The sequence below is a fragment of the Sinohyriopsis cumingii genome, chromosome 15, assembly GCF_028554795.1.
Source record: "Sinohyriopsis cumingii isolate HCF-2022 chromosome 15, ASM2855479v2, whole genome shotgun sequence".
NCBI lineage: Eukaryota > Metazoa > Mollusca > Bivalvia > Unionida > Unionidae > Sinohyriopsis > Sinohyriopsis cumingii.
In genome coordinates this window covers 12,336,908-12,355,610 of record NC_142975.1, presented here as the reverse complement: position 1 = coordinate 12,355,610, position 18,703 = coordinate 12,336,908, and the positions used below count along the sequence as shown (strand labels likewise).

Here is an 18,703-nt window from a genome sequence, read left to right as displayed (position 1 = left end):
TAATAACGAACTTGAAGCCTAATGGTTAAATAATGTGCCGCAATAATTTCCTAATATCACACTTGAAGTCTAATGGTTACATAATGTGCTACAGTGATTTACTAATAACGCACTTGAAGCCTAATGGTTAAATAATGTGCCGCATTAATTTCCTAATATCACACTTGAAGTCTAGATAACTCTTACCCATGTCTAGTTCCAGCAGAGTTATCTCTCTTAAATGCAGTGCAGTACCTGGTTTTGTCCTTGTCAAATTTACAATCTGACATTGTTCTCTATGACCGTGTGCGACATGCATACTGAGGTAGGGTAGAAAGTATATCGGAACTGTGCAGGCGACAATGTGTTTAAAAGTGACGTTACCAATGCAACCATGCGACCAACTCATTATTACGCCTCATACAAACTTCCATTTGCCCAAAACATCGGCCTTATTTATTAGGATAACATTCCGAGGCCAGATAGCATTGCTTTATAAGGTTCAGTATTCTTCACTGAAATATTCCAGGTATTGAAATTGTCAGGTTAATTAGGTAATGATCAGAAAGTATGACTTTATATATATCGTATTTTTTTTTTATTGTTTAGTAGCATTCCTTCGTTCGATATAATTTATATTTTATGCCACCCTGCGCTTACTTATAGGTATACATATAATCTATCTTATCTGTATTTCATTTCGAACAAGTATCAATTAGTTGATTGTTTCTGACTAAAGTCTGAGTATGCTGTAATAATCTCCTAATATTTTCACTAAAGTTCCCTGTCCATGTTGTCTCATAATTCTCCACGGAGATGTTGTATATATTATAGTTGCAAAGATTTTATTATGTAAATTATATTTTGACGTTATTAAAATTTTATATCACATATCTATTCATAAAGCGCAATTTATTTATTCCTTTAAAACAACTTTCGTTATTATATACTGACATTATAGATTGCTTAATATTTTACCAACCACTCACCATTCCAGAGCACATTTTTTTTTCTTCATTTGTGTATACGATGAAATTCAGCCCCCTTTTTATATGCAGTTTGAAATTCTCAGTTATAGAAGGGAGAGATGGGAAGTTCTCACGGTGCATGGAGTGTTCCCTGTATGTCTTCCGCATCTTTCTCCCAACACTCTTTGCAAAAATCTCAGTTTGAAAGTTAGTTCTCAGCCTCTTTACCTCCATCTTTATGGCTGGCAACTCTTTTCGTCTATATTGATACAATATGATAAGCACACACGTGAACGGTCATACAAAGGTGTGGAAAGTCAATACACATGTGAACGGTCATACAAAGGTGTGGAAAGTCAATACACATGCTAACGGTCATACAAAGGTGTGGAAAGTCAATACACATGCTAACGGTCATACAAAGGTGTGGAAAGTCAATACACATGTGAACGGTCATACAAAGGTGTGGAAAGTCAATACACATGCTAACGGTCATACCAAGGTGTGGAAAGTCAATACACATGTGAACTGTCATACAAAAGTGTGGAAAGTCAATACACATGCTAACGGTCATACAAAGGTGTGGAAAGTCAATACACATGTGAACGGTCATACAAAAGTGTAGAAAGTCAATACACATGTGCACATAAGTTTGAAATAAGATTTCACAAGTATTGCATACGTTTTTGTGTAAAAACTATGTTCCTATATCAAGAACAAAAAAATTGGAAAATGCACACATAACGAAGAAAAAAGTGAAGCCTTAAATATAATGTAATTTAAGAGACGCAATTCTCAGAAATGGAAACAATAAGACTGTCTAACTATGAGTAAGTAATTGTTGGGACTCACATTCATGCTGCCCAGTCCTCTTGCGATTGATTCAGAAATTGTCAACAACACTGTCGTTACAGACTGCTGTTTGCATTATGTATTTACATGAGTGGTGGTTTACTTTTATCAAGCACTTAAAACACGTTTGACTATGCAACGTTCCTTTTGGACTAACATTAGGCTAGAAACCCCAACAAACACATCAAGCAAACGTGCCACATTAAAGTTGGCGACTTTGACTAAAGGATATTACAAAACGCAAAGATGTTCGTTCATTAATCATATCCTACTGACATCATTTTCGACAAATACACTTGACTGTAGGTAAGATTTCTTAATTCTCCTGAAACCATTTCTTAAGCCCTTTTTTAACTTCTTGTATTTCTCAAGAGTAGTCATTTTGTTCCAAGTGAATAGGTACACCACTGAAGTACAAGTCACATGGGTCATGTATGCGCATTTACTCATTTTAAATGAAAACATTTAAATTGTTCTTTTAAAATTTAACACTAATTGTCTTTAACCAAAGTTTATTCAATCCCGATTATTGAATGATCTGCACCTTAACGGCCACCAAAAAACTTCCAGACGAAAATTATTTATTGCTATGGACTTTTACAATGGTGGCCATGTACTAAACTTGGGTCAAACTAAGAGCGCGTCGAGTAGAATCGTAACAATCGAGATTAGTACGAATTTGTTTTTCAATAAGCGTAGCTTTCATTGTCACATATATGCGTAGCTTTCATTGTCACGTATATGCGTAGCTTTCACTGTCACATATATGCGTAGCTTTCATTGTCACATACGCGCTTCATAGCTTCATATCGGTCTTCACTAAGTTGAAGTCTATGGCCAAAAAGATATGGAATTAGTTTTATTTAAGTTTATTTTCTCACATACTCAAGGCTAAGTGTTGAGGATACTTAATTGAAGGGAATGGGATATCACCATTACCATACTTTTTTAGTTATTTACTCGCAATCATAGTGCCATTCTCCCACCTGTACTGAATTCTACATTACTAATAGATATCAATTTCATGGAATCATTGATAGTTATCTCCCATAGCACGAAACTGCTTACATTGCAACATTCAAAACACGCAATCTCTCTCTCTCTCTCTCTCTCTCTCATAGACACACATGTAAAATATATTCATTACACACAAAGTTGAAAGCAGACTGCTTGGTTGCTCCTTGTTATATGATACTATAATGTTCAATTACGTACTATATGCATGTTCTATGTTACAAGGGAATATTTCATGGAATACTGCTTATGTTATCGGTGTCCTACGCCTACACAGTAAGGAGATTCGGTATATCCCACTACAACATTCATGTCAAATGTGTTGTATCATGTAACACATTTTACATGTTGAGAAATGTTTTAAAGCTGTCTTACTAAAATTTGCTTGAGACGCTGTTAATTGAGGCAGTGGAATTCACTCTTACTCATAAGCAATTATTATTATATTCCTCGTTGGTGGGTCATACAATACTATGTTGTTGTTGTAGGGTTTAACGCCATTTTTCAGCACAAGATAGGCTATACATGGCGGCTAGCATAACTGGTGGAGGAAGAACCCTGGGAAACCCGGAGAAGATAAAACCAACCTACGAGAAGCTACTGGTAAGCTTTCTCACGTACCCACGTTAGCCGAGCCCGAGACTCGAAACCACGCGTACAGAGGTGAGATGGCAGTGATCCGGAACGGTGAGCGCTTTAGACCACTCGGTCACTCGGGGCCCCATCATTCACTGTCATTTTAAGGGCATCTTTTAAGTATATTAAATTATTCAGACACACAGATCAAAACTGACCAAACATCACACACACACACACACACACACACACACACACACACACACACACACTGTAGAGTTACAGTGGGTGGTGGTGTTGGTGAGGCTGATTGGCGGATTGTACCAGCTTACAAGGTGTCCGCTTTATTCGGTTCTCGTTATCAAGGAGATGATTGCCCTCGATGTTATTGCCAGGATAGAGTAAATATGAATAGAAAGTGTGAAACTTACAGGTGGAATAAACAGAGATCTGAGCAGATATATAGAACAGAATGACACGAGCCCCCGTACATGAATTTGTTTTTGGATCAATTATATAAACAACTGTGATAATACATTACATTAGGAAGATACACTTCTTTTTGAAATAAATATTTCACCGAATTTCAAACAAATATATTAATATAAATAGCCGATCTGTTTTAAATGATATAATTGAGTCCACTCCAACTTCACTGGGGTAGTTCCTCTAGTTCCTTTCGCTTTTTCCCTTCTCCAACCTCCCTACTGTATCGCCTCCTTTCGGCCCTCAAACTTCTTGTGGGTAGGTGATACTTAAGTACGTAGATACGTAGATACTTGGATACTTGGATCAGTAGGTACGTGGATAGGTCAGTGGAGCTATTTCCTCTTTTAAAATAAACAGAGAAGCAACCTAAATCTTCTGTCAGTTGTCCTACTGGGAATAGATCATTACTCCCCTCTCGTTATGTCAGTTATCGTTCTGTCGGAATTCAAACAGACACAAAAGGCAGTCTGGTCAAGCTAAACATGGCAGACCATAAACAAACCTAGTTTCATAAGATTAATGTACTTCCTACCGGCTATTCCATTCTGACTCCCATTAATATCACACGAGACATAACAGTTCCGTTCTCGTCTCAATTACACAAATGAATTAATGAAAATTATTGAATGACTTAATTACGTTATTTTCAGAGAATACACACACTCGAGTCTTTAGCATACATAAAATCATCTAAGATCGGTGAATTCAAACGGATTCTCGTAACACATATCAGCTAAAGTAATGCGTGAAATTCTTAGATTCCTATAAAAATCAAGACGACAAATTCAAACAATTCGTCAAACTTGTATAAGGAAGATCATTGTACAAATTCAGATGGATGAACTCAACACATTTAACCTCATATCAAGATAATTGATCTACGGATTTAAACAAATATATTCATGCAAATATAAGCAAATACAGTCAAGCAAATCATTATACTGGTATCAACAAATTACGTAAGACTGATGCATATCCCTTGTGCTTTCGAGCTTTGTTCGCTTCACCCGCCAGAATTGACTTTCCAGACATCCGGTCCCTTTGACAAATGTTTTACGAGAGAATATCTTCTAATTTCGATCTCGGAATCCCTTATATTTTCACTCTTGCAGGAAAAATACAGACTGACTAGATTTTTCGATTATGGCAATTTTAAAGACCAAGAAATTTCGTGTGAGAAGCACGCCCGTTATTTAGCGTAACCAGTAAGGATTAAATGTATCTACCGCCTTTTATAACTAGACGCCAAAATTGCAGTCAGCCTGACTTATAGATTTCCAAACCTGATTCTGCAAAAACTCAATTCTGACAGTTCCGATATAAAATCGAAGTTAACCTTTCCTTGTCTAGTCTGTCTGACCGTTAAATAAACAAAGGCGTAATTAGGAATCACTTCCCCTCCTGACACAGACGTTATAAACCATTGCAGTATAACGATTTAACCATCACCTACCCTATAAATCTAATTAATTGTTATCTGGTCCAGTATAATGCGCTCTTCAGAAATCGACAGCAATTCTGGTGGATATATTTTATAAATGGATGCATGGATAGTATTCGTGTAAAATAATATATAGCGTTAACGGCACATCAACACTTTAGTGATAATGTGATGCAAAGGAAAAGAAATAAACCGCATATAAATTTAGATCGATAATCGATAGATAGATAGATAGATAGATAGATAGATAGATAGACATGATGGTTGTTATTTATTAAATCACTGATCGTTTGATTGATAAATTAAAAAAATTGACGGGCATCAACTAATTTCACTACTAGGGACATCGACTGCGGATATAGTCAGAGACTTCTGTTTTTATCACGACACTAACAGTGTGACTTGTTTCAGGTAAACTGGAACACTGATAAATTATTGCATTTCGAATTTTCACCATTTCAAACCTAGCAACCTCAGGAAGAGAAAATACATCCCGGATTACCTTGTCAAATGGGGCCCCGAGTGGCCGAGTGGTCTAAAGCGCTCTCCGTTACGGATCACTGCCATCTCACCTCTGTCTACGTGGGTTCGAGTCTCGGATTCGGTTAATGTGGGTATGTGAGAAAGCTTGCCAGTAGTTTCTCGTGGGTCGGTGGTTCTTTCCGGGGGTTTCCAGGGTTCTTCCTCCACCATTAATAATTAATACTGGCCGCCATGTATAGCCTATCGTGTGCTGAAAAATGGCGTTAAACCTTACAACAACAACAACCTTGTTAAATTACAGTGTAAACTAGGGTCAGATTGATACATCCCTGATTACCTTGTCAAATTACAGTGTAAACTAGGGTCAGATTGATACATCCCGGATTACCTTGTCAAATTACACTGCAAACTAGGGTCAGATTGATACATCCCGGATTACCTTGTCAAATTACACTGTAAACTAGGGTCAGATTGATACATCCCGGGTTATCTTGTTAAATTACACTGTAAACTAGGGTCGGATTGATACATCCCGGATTACCTTCTCAAAGTACAGTGTAAACTAGGGTCAAATTGATTTTAATGAGACATCAGCGCTAATCAGTCAATCTCTGCTTGGCATATTTGCAAAATGGGGGTGGGGTGGAGTGGGACAATTTAAAAGAAAAGCTGAAAGACAGCCTAAACTATTTACACGTGTGAATGACAAGGGACATGTGTAAAGCAGAGAGATAAATATTGGACAAAAAAGAATCAGATGAAGAAAAAAACAACGTATGAATATATGTTTTAGCTTTGAAAGTTGTTTGTTTCCTGACGAAAAGCTCGATTCACTCCGAACGCTGTAGATGCGCCATTACGAAATGTTATATATATATATATATATATATATATATATATATATATATATATATATATATGTATATGTGTGTGTGCGTGCGTGCGCGCATTTGAGATAAACCTCCTGAACCGACCCGTCTCCAATCTGATTTACTCTGAAAATAGGTGGCCTAATAATGATCTCAATGGTGTCACAATTTTCATAAGAGTCCACCCAATCCCATGATTGGGTTTTCCCCAATGCTATTTTCAATTTCTCCGCGCGCCAATATAAAATTAGGTATGACGCTTTACCCGCGTGTGCATACCGATTTCACAGTAACGCGAATCTAGCTACGACAGGTTGATGCAAGTTATGTTCCACGTTTGTATTTGTGCAGTTCTGATGGTATAGATTCGGAGAAGTACCGTGTGATTGTGCTCTAAGCAGCGCGTGCAAAGGACCTATTTATTTCCCTTCCAAAGTTAATTATTTCAGTTTTGAACATGTGTAGAAGTGTTACTTGCCTGATGTAAGTATATGCATTTTTCTAATTTAATATTTTGCTTTCATTGACAAATGTATCATTCAATGATATTTTAAGATAAAATGACATTTTATTCTGCGATGATTGTTAAAATCATGTTTGGATCTATGCCAGTAAGATAAATAAATCACTCAGAAATATATGCCGCTTTTAAACGTCCCAGCTTAAAATTAATTTGAGTTTGCATTTAGTTTTATTACCCTTCTTGGTAATGTGACGCCCAATCTTTAAGAAAGGGAAAACTTCGCATACATTGCAAGTTAACTGCATTATTCGGTGTAAAATTATATAGCCGGAAATAACTTTAAATTTCCTTTTCCTAATTTCAATTATTAATATGAGATGGGATGTGCAGTGCCGAATCAAACTTTGCAGAGGCCCCTATTCAGTCGAAATCTTGGGGCCTCCCTCACCGATTATCTCCTAATACGTTTTTAATTTTACCAATCAACAATTTTAATAAACAAATTTTATTACACAAAACAAATATTAACAATAATTAATGTTTTTAAACAGATTAACATTTTATGTTATGAAACAAAAATTATAAAATATTATTAAATAATATTTCATTTTTTTCTCTATCTTAAGGAAACAATTTGAGAAAGCTTGATTGTAATTTTTTTTCAAGATCAAATCAATATTATTTTGATCCGTTGTCGCGGGGCCCCTAAAAAGCGTGGGGCTCATAGGCCGGTGTCTATTCTGCGCGCTTCGTAATCCGGCACTGGGAATGTGCACAGAACGTAAAACAATTTCTCGTTTAGTTCTTTAAGATGAAGTAGGCAGTCTCGGCCCTCGGGAAAGGCAAACGAGGCAACCGCCTTGGGCCCCGCGTTTTCAGGAAATCAACTTCGCAATGCAATTTTTGTGCTGTCTTGGAGCCCCGCACGCTGCCTTCGGCCCCGCATATCATAGGACCGGGCCTGGAAGTAGGCGTTAAGTAAGTCTAAATATGTAAAACTAGCCCAGTGACCTGACGACCTTATTATTTTGATTCTTGTCGAGAATGCTTCTGCATTTAGTTGTTGTTGTTGTTTTAGGGTTTAACGCCATTTTTCAGCACACGATAGGCTATACATGGCGGCCAGTATTAATGGTGGAGGAAGAACGCGGGAAAACCCTGAAAGAACCACCGACCCACGAGAAGCTACTGGCAAGCTTTCTCACATACCCGCATAGGCTGAATCCTGGACTCGAACCCACGCAGACAGAGGTGAGATGGCAGTGATCCGTAACGGACTGCGCTTTAGACCACTCGGCCACTCGGGGCCCCCCTCTGCATTTAGTAATATGAAGATATGCATCACAGATCTTCTATAAGCAGACCGCACGGATTTCGTTGGTGATGTTCAACTTATCTTTGTGTTATTTTATTAAAGAGATCCTACTGGATATTTACTTATATTACAACGATATTACTAATTTCTGGGGCCTTGTGTGGCCTTGTGGTTTAAACACTCGCCTTTACCGATCACTACCGTCTCACCTCTGTTAGCGTGGGTTAGAGTCTCGGGCTCGGCCATTGTGGGTATGTGAAAAAGCAGCGAGTAGCTTTCCGTGGGTCGGTGGTTCTTTCCGGGGCTTTCCCGGATTATTCCTCAACTATGTATAGCCTTCCTTGCGCTGGGAAATGGAGTTAAACTCAAAACAACAACAACAATATTACCAATTTTTGAAGTACGCTAGCGAGTGGTTGAATTTATCATAATGTGTTCTCAAGTGACCATCTTTACAGCATATCATGAATAATGCCATTTACTTCTTTGGGCAGCTTGCATAGAAACAATACTGTACTATCCGCAAGTGCAACATCATTATGTAAATATACTTGATAATTATGAAACCTTTAGCTTATCTAAGTTCTTTTCTATTATGGATTTGTATACTATCAATCTTTCTGTCTTTGTTCTTAAGTTTTTAATGAAAGAGAGTGTGGGATTTGACTTTCTGTAAAGTGCTCACGTGTTGTACAAAATCGTTCAAGTTGTTCAAAAAATCTTTCAGGCTGTACAAAATCGTTCAGGTTGTACGAAATCGTTTAATCTGTATAAAATCGTTCAGATTTTGCAAAAAGATTTAGATTGTACATAATCGTTCAAGAACCATGTACTATGTTAAAACTCATAGTTGCATAAAGCACTGATAAGAAGAAAAAAGTCACTTGATAAATCTAAGGTCCAGTCTTTTTATTTTAATTTGAGTGGTCAAGGCCCGTGGTAAATAGCTCTATTGTATAATGCAGTAAACGTCACGTGTTTTGATAACAATTCGTATTTTTTTCTGACTACAACATGCCATATCAGATATTTGGTGTTAACTCAAAATTGCAGGTGCTCATGTTTCGAAAGGCGATATTTTCTCGTAGAAATTGTGTCGGCCGAAGTTAGAATTTTCATCAAATATGATCTGCCGGACGATTCACTAAAGTCTATTAGACAGGAAGAAAATGACGATAGTAATGATGATAGTGACGACAATAATGATGATGATGAAAATGATCATACAGGATATGGAAATATTTCCTCAGTTTTTTTTCTTCATATACGGTGTAATTTAGTGAAATACACACCAAACAGGACATGTTAAGAAAATGTATCCCCCCAGCCCCCGAAAAGTACCTGCATTCGTCTGAACAACACATAGTTTAATTTTCACGATTAAACTATGCACTTAATATAAATGCAACAAACTGACAACGAACAGTGCGAAACTATTATCTAACTATCCTGAGCGCTTTTGACTCTTAATGAGTCTTTTTCAAAGGCAAATACAAAACATACACAAGACAAACAAATAAAACAGAAAAACGGTTATGTTTGCAAAACTTTATATGGCTGTTTCTACATAACCGTTTATCTGTTTTATTTGTTTTCTGACTGTTCGTTGTCAGTTTATTGCATATATATAAATATATAAATATATATATATATATATATATATATATATATATATATATATATATATATATATATATATATATATATATATATATAATTTGCATTAATTACGTAACAATCGAACCCCATCAATTGTGTTGTTTCAAAAACGTGTGGATATGATGTCGAATATCTGCACATGTCTATTAATGCAAAGGTCTCTCTCACTCTCTCTCTCTCCTAAACGGTACTGAAAACGAAACAACTAAATACTAGTAAGTTTGGAAAAAGAATAATCTCTGACGCATATCGATGACAGGATAAATAAATAAATTATATATATATATATATATATATATATATATATATATATATATATATATATATATATATATATATATGTGTGTGTGTGTGTGTGTGTGTGTGTGTGTGTGTGTGTGTGTGAGAGAGAGAGAGAGATAATCGGGTTAAATAAAGTCAAAGTGACATTTTTTCCATGACAGTTTTATTTAATAGTTGTTAGAGTCATGATTCAATGAGTGACCTTTTATAATCAAATCAAGTCTGGGTTAAGGATATCTGGAAAAGAGCTATTAAAATCACAGTAGAGATCATAATATCGACATACGCTTTTGTGAAATTATCTCTTCACCTAATCACCTAATTACATGATGACACATGCATTATATACATACACGTACAATACCAAACATTACTGACATATGATGTAAGCAGTGTTTACATTTATAATGATTATCAATAGTCACTGATAGGGACGTAGATCACGTGACCTCTCTTGCCCATTTACACGGTGAACTAGGTGAGGGTGCTTTTTCGGAGGTTATGACGGTTGTGTTTACATTTACGTCCACTTGATCCAAATGCTAACATGTCTGAATGCAAGTGTCTAATATTTGTGTCTTTGTACATTATTTAAATCTAATATAACCTGTACTTTGGTGTTTAATGAATATTAATCCGCTCTGAAATGCAGCCTAATATGACCTATATTGTCACTTGTTAAGACAGAGCGGTGAATCTGAATGTATTCCGGTTAAAGCATGTTTCATCCAGTCGAGCAAACAGTGTTTTTGTGACCTTCCCTGCCCGTTTACACAAAAAATTAAGTGACAGAACTTATTTTGGTGTGTGTGTGTGTGTGTGTGTGGGTTATACCCAGTAAGTGCATGTACGTCGCAGAACTATATACTTTATGATAGATGAAAAGGGTTAAATGAAACCAGAATAATTCACGATTCTGATCGCGATTTTTATTTAGCAATTGCTACAATCATGTATTTCCGATAGTGACGTTTCGTAGAGGTTTATATATCGGGAACTTTAAAAGTCGGATCAGTCGGAGTTATTAAACAATGAGAAAATTTATAATTGTGGGATGCCTTTTTGTGAGAACAGTTTTATAAATTGCACGATAGCACCAGATTCAATTACAATTAATACATACCTTAATTAGATCTGATGCAATATATGTGCTTTGTCTTAATATGCGTGCAACCCCAACTGATATGTATGCCAATCCCCACTGATATGTATGCCAATCACGACTGATATGTATGCCAATCCCCACTGATATGTATGCCAATCACGACTGATATGTATGCCAATCCCCACTGATATGTATGCCAATCACGAATGATATGTATGCCAATCACCACATATATGTATGCCAATAACCACGGATATGCATGTCGAATTTTATTGGAAAGGATGAAAATCCCCACTAATATGCACGCCAATCGCCATTGATATGCACGTTAATCCGCACCGTCAATCACCCACAATGTGTCATTTCTCCCTGATGTACCTGTCAATATGACCAAAGGTGTCACTTGTAAATAAAAGTGATGAATCTAACAAGGTTTTGACGAAGAGTTGCTAGATAAAAGATTGTAATAAATACATCATTTTTGTATCCCTTGCTCATTTACCCCACACTACAGGCGATGGAGCTTGTTTTGGAGTTTTTGAAGGGGCTGAGTTGAAAGTGGTGGGGATTTTATACATAGGTCATAAAATTAGATAAACAGTGTAGGGTTAAATTGCACGTCCAAGACAATTTCATTTTGAATAATTCCAACTGCAGCTTTAAAGGAAAAGATTGCGCATAGTTTTATCTTTATTTTCTACTTGCTTTAAAAACATTATTTACCGCGGTAAACAACTAATAGCACGCGATATGCAGTTTACCTCAATAACATTCTACAGTAAACGACTAACAGCATGCTATCTGCTGTATATCTCAATAACATTCTACAGTAAACGACTAATAGCACGTATATGCCTTGTATCTCAATAGCATTCTACAGTAAACGACTAATAGCAGGCTATATGCCTTATATCTCAATAACATTCTACAGTAAACGACTAATAGCACGATTGAACCTTAATGGCTAAATAACTATTAACAGTAATCGACTGATAGCACGCTTAAATTCCAAAGGCTAAATATGTGCCGCAATAATTTACTAATATCACACTTGAAGCCTAATGGCTAAATAATGTGCTACAGTAATTTACTAATAACACACTTGAAGCCTAATGGTTAAATAATGTGCCGCAGTAATTTACTAATAACGCACTTGAAGCCTAATGGTTAAATAATGTGCCACAATAATTTCCTAATACCACACTTGAAGTCTAATGGTTACATAATGTGCTACAGTAATTTACTAATAACGCACTTGAAGCCTAATGGTTAAATAATGTGCCGCAGTAATTTACTAATAACGAACTTGAAGCCTAATGGTTAAATAATGTGCCGCAATAATTTCCTAATATCACACTTGAAGTCTAATGGTTACATAATGTGCTACAGTGATTTACTAATAACGCACTTGAAGCCTAATGGTTAAATAATGTGCCGCATTAATTTCCTAATATCACACTTGAAGTCTAATGGTTACATAATGTGCTACAGTGATTTATTAATAACGCACTTGAAGCCTAATGGTTAAATAATGTGCCGCAGTAATTTACTAATAACGTACTTTAAAGCCTAATGGTTAAATAATGTACCGCAATAATTTCCTAATATCACACTTGAAGTCTAATGGTTACATAATGTGCTACAGTGATTTACTAATAACGCACTTGAAGCCTAATGGTTAAATAATGTGCCGCAATACTTTCCTAATATCACACTTGAAGTCTAATGGTTACATAATGTGCTACAGTGATTTACTAATAACGCACTTGAAGCCTAATGGTTAAATAATGTGCTACAGTAATTTACTAATAACGCACTTGAAGCCTAATGGTTAAATAATGTGCCACAATAATTTCCTAATATCACACTTGAAGTCTAATGGTTACATAATGTGCTACAGTGATTTACTAATAACGCACTTGAAGCCTAATGGTTAAATAATGTGCTACAGTGATTTACTAATAACGCACTTGAAGCCTAATGGTTAAATAATGTGCTACAGTAATTGACTAATAACGCACTTGAAGCCTAATGGTTAAATAACACTGGACAACAAATTTTTACAAAAGTCATGTTACTGAAATAAAATTAGTCAATTCTTATCAATTTTTATGTGCTGAACACGAATATGACAGTCAAATTGCAAAATTGGCTCTAGTTTTTTTGTAATCTGCAAGAAATTAATGTTTACATAACGAAACGCATTCCAATAGTAAAAGGTCAACTGTAATAGCCTACCTATAAAAAATCAAGTCATTGACTACATCTTAGATTTCTTCGCCTGTCTCTTGTACAGCTGTTCGGGAGCATCTCTGAGGAGTGTCCAGCAGTAGTCAGCCAGCATTGTAGTGGACCATTTTCCCTGGTATCTTTGTTCCATTGTTGCGATATCTTGATGAAAACGTTCGCCGTGTTCATCACTAACAATACCACAGTTGCTAGGAAAGAAATCCAAATGGGAATGAAGGAAGTGAATCTTTAGAGACATATTGCAGCCAAGTTTCTTATACTTCATCAACATGTCTTCTACTAGTTCCTTATAGTTTTCTGCCCTAACATTTCCGAGGAAGTTTGTAGAAACTAGGCGAAAAGCATTCCATGCTTGTTTCGCGTCACCTTCCAGCAAGTTGTTGAACCGGTCATCTTTGAAAAGCTCTCGAATCTGAGGACCCACAAAAACTCCCTCTTTAATCTTTACTTCGCTGAGTCGAGGGAATTTTTCATGCAGGTATCGGAATGCTGGCAAAGTCCGGTCAATGGCTTTCACGAAGTTCTTCATCAAACCTAGCTTGATGTGAAGGGGTGGTAGCAAGATTTTCTGAGCCTCAACCAGAGCTGGGTGTTGGATATTCTTCTCTCCAATGGCTACATTCTGCCTGTGAGTCCATTCCTTCCTCATGTAGTGCATTTCCCTTGCTCGGCTATCCCACTCGCATAAGAAACACATGTATTTTGTATATCCTTGCTGCAGTCCCATTAAAAGGGCAACTACCTTCAAATCACCACAGAGGTGCCAGCTGTACTTGTTATACTCAATGGAATTCAGTAGCTGCCTTAAGTTATCGTATGTCTCTTTCATGTGGACAGCATACGCTACTGGAATAGATGGAAGAATGTTTCCATTGTGCAAAAGCACAGCCTTGAGACTCAGTTTCGAAGAGTCCACAAATAGTCTCCATTCTTGTGGGTCATGAGTGATTTTTAAAGCATTCATGAGGCCCTCAATATCGGAACAGAATATCAGATTACTTTCCTTTCTGAAGAAAGGCTCCAACTGCTGGTGGCGCTTTCGATATGCAGTAATTGTGACATCTTCTTCTAGAAGATTCCATTGTTGGAGTCTTGATCCTAGCAATTCTGCCTTGTTCTTTGATAAGTCCAACTCACGAATCAGGTCATTTAGTTCTTCCTGTGTTATTCTGTGTGGGGTTGATGATGCACCACAGTGAAAATCTGGATCACTGCATGCTGATGGACCAGGAGAAGAACAGGTCGACTCACCTTTGTCTTCGTCAGATGAATCAAGAGAATATTCTGCTGGAGGTTCTGGAATAGGAAGTCCCTCACCATGTGGAACTGGTCTCAATGCAGACGGAATGTTTGGGTAGACTATTCTCGACTTCTTTCGCTTCGTTATTCCGCCGGAAAGAGGAGGAACCAAGCAGAAGTAACAGTCATTTAGGTGGTTGCTTGGCTCTCTCCACACCATTGGGACTGCAAACGGCATTGATGACCTTTTGCAATTCAACCACTGTGAAAGCTGTGTTGTACATGTAGCACAGCATATATGCGGAGCCCAAGGCTTGTCTTGGTCACCAACCTTGCAGCCGAAGTAAAGATGATATGCCTTCTTCACTTGAGAATTGATACTTTTCTTCTGGTTGGCAAATGTCACTTCCCCACAAATATAGCAAAAATTGTCCGCGGTATTAACACACTTTCGAGGCATTACTGTTCTTTATTGTACGTAAATGGATAAAATAATAAGTTTTATGTAACAGTAGCTTGAACTGTCTCGCACAACGTCTAAAATATTTTAAATGCTGAACCTATCTGATTGGGCTTTATATAGTACACTGCTTACGTCAGCTTCAGCAGCCGCCTGGCATTAGTATAATAGGCCTACACATGTATAGTACACTGCTGACGTCAACTTACTTCAGCAGCCGCATGGCATTAGTATTGCATTGCATCAGAAAATGATGCAATCAACTGTGGATGATGTGAGCATGATGGTATTATGCAATGTTACATCATTATTCCGGATGTTGCTGCAGTCCTACTGGAGAAATTTACACAGTGAAACATAGAAAATGAGGTATATGAATATCTTCAAAACGAGAGCCAATACAAATTTTTCATGGTTATATTCGTGTTCGGCACACCAAAATACTACAGATTAGGGCCTTTTCAAGTCAGTAATGATTTCACTGTTGACCAGTGTAATGTGCCGCAGTAATTTACTAATAACGCACTTGAAGCCTAATGGTTAAATAATGTGCTACAGTAATTTCCTAATATCACACTTGAAGTCTAATGGTTACATAATGTGCTACAGTAATTTACTAATAACGCACTTGAAGCCTAATGGTTAAATAATGTGCTACAGTAATTTCCTAATATCACACTTGAAGTCTAATGGTTACATAATGTGCCGCAGTAATTTACTAATAACGCACTTGAAGCCTAATGATTATAAAATGTACTGCAGTAATTAACTAATAATAATAGCACACTTGAAGCCTAATGGATAAGTATAATGCCGCCGTAAGCTACTATTATTAACACGCTTGAAGTCAAAAGGATCATGTTACAACTCTCTTTTATTTACGACTCATCCATAAATATTGTATTACGTCAGTGTGTGTGTGTGTGTGTGTGTGTGTGTGAGTGATTTGGATTTTTAACGTAGCTTTAACAATTTTTTCAGTCATATCGCTACGATGTTTGCAGTGTGGCATTTTACAGTGATGTCTAACACTGAAGCATCATGCCGCAGACGTGTAACATGATGTCCCACTCAGTCACATTATCCTGACACCAGGCCGACCAGTCCTAACAAACCTCTTAATGCTGAGCGCCAAGCGAGGCAGAGCTGTTAGTACCATTTTTGTAAGTATTTGGTATGACTCGGCCTGGAATGTAACCCACGACCTTCCGCATACGAGGCGGACGTCTAACCACTTGGCCACCGGAGCGGTGTATGACGACGTCAGAACAGTTTGAGTTAAATTGGAGGTTAACTAACTTGGGTTTAAAGATTTTAGCAAAATCGTGATAATCTGCTATGCTGATGCTAACTGAAATTTAGTACAATCACGATAAATTTGTTGTGATGTTGCTAATCATAGTTATGTGTGTGTGTGTGTGTGTGTGTGTGTGTAATGTGGATTTTGGATCACTGAATGTATTCATGTATAGGGATGGGTAAGCATGGTAAAGGGAACAACATAAACGGTGGATATCGTTTATAGTTAGATGAACAAAACCCGGTTCAAATGTACACAGGGTAGAAGTTCATGGTGTCAGCTGATCATGGAAGACAACATTCAACCTAGTTTTCCATTTATTAGATATTCCTGTTACAGTCTGCTGTTGGCTCGTTTGACCTAATCGTTATCATCTCTTCTGCACCCGCTGCTTGGATCTACGGAACGTGCAAATGTCGGGTTTACCGTGATTGTTACCACGGTGTGCTTAAGTTGTTATAATTTATAAATTCATGATGGCTTAAAGTTTACTTATTAGAGGCATGGAAATGAATGACGTAATCTCTTTATAACACCCATTTCTCAAGGTATGGAAAGTAGCAGACATATTGAAATAAACAATACCAATTAACATGAAACAACACGATACTGGTATGAAATGATACGTCAGTTCTATGAAATGATACGATATTTCTATAAAATGACGCGATATTATTTTATGAAACACGTCGTTCAGGGTACGGCCAGTAACGTGGTTTCAGCATAATGTCTGAATTTGTGTAGGTGATCTGTGAAAGTTTAAGACCAAGTCCGTCTTGTTGAATAACTTTAACAAAAACATACGAATCTGCTTCTTCCATATTGCAATTTTATAATAAATGTAATATTTACAATTTAACTGCATACTGAATGCGGTAATTATAATTTGAAATACTACTACTACTACTACTACTACTAATAATAATAATAATGATAATCATAACAATAGCAAATTAAGAATTATAGAGAAGCAACCATTACTAACGAATAATAAGCTTGCTTATGAGATAGCATTATGACACTGCTTTTCCAGTTTTCCATCCCAGTGCGCCGCACGAAGACATCGGAAAGGCATAATACACGATGGAAACATTTCCTTGTTAGAGGGTAGTCAAATTTTTTAATTTGTTTTTAAATTTTGTTTTGGACAATTATTATCCATCCCACTAGGAGCTGCGGTGGCTCAGTGGTAAATGTGCTGGACTGACTCCGGTTCGAATCCTAACATCGGTCCAGTCTTGGTCAGCTACCGTGATGTGTCCTTGGGCAAAGCCCTTTACTCCATTTCCTCGCCACTAAATAACTTATTTGTGTTGCTATGCTGTAAAGCACCAAACCAAAATCCAACTCACGTCTGCATGGTTATTTTTAAGGGTAATTTCTTTGTACAGATTGAAAGTTTCGGTATTTTGTACCCTGACAAAAGACAGAGTATCACTTATTCATATCACTGTTTGTGTAAAGCCTTGGTGTGGCTTTATCAACTCCTATCTAAATAGTTTGAATTCACCAAATTACGCTCTCTATTGTTAAATTTCAGAAAACATCAAAGATAATTTCAAAAATATTTCACCCAGGTAAAGTATATCACGTTAGTGTGTTTATTGGGAAAGTATAATATCTCCAGGTTGTGTAATTTGAAATAGATTTATACCTGGCTGCACCTCATACTTTGATTTTCCCATACAACTGCCTGAGCCTAATTCTAAGTGAATAATTTGAATTCTAAATATGACATGAAAGATCACATTTGTTCCTCTGTTATAAGCCTAATTCCAAAACAAAATATTTATTTGAGTTATTAAAAATAAGCAAATGTAAATGCAAACAAAAATGTGAGATGATCACTACACGTCTGATATTACCTGGAATGGCTTGCTTCACTAGATACAGCTAATGTCATTTCCTTTTCTAAAATTGCAGCACATGTAGATTACTATTAGCATTCAAACGACAAAT

General features: G+C 36.7%; 1 protein-coding gene across 2 annotated transcripts in view; it reads left to right on the top strand.

The window, feature by feature from the left end:
- The window catches only part of LOC149781271 (uncharacterized), a 163,605-nt gene that overhangs the window by 35,196 nt on the left and 109,706 nt on the right, over positions 1 to 18,703 (top strand). Inside the window, exon 1 of one of the 2 annotated variants that reach the window (XM_089935358.1) lies at positions 6,938 to 7,154. The exons of the other annotated variant lie outside the window; for it this stretch is intronic. Within the exon in view, the coding sequence (XP_089791484.1) occupies positions 7,129 to 7,154 (26 nt within the window). The 5' untranslated portion in view covers positions 6,938 to 7,128. Of the gene's footprint in view, positions 1 to 6,937; positions 7,155 to 18,703 lie in introns of those variants that run through there. 2 annotated transcript variants of the gene reach the window in all.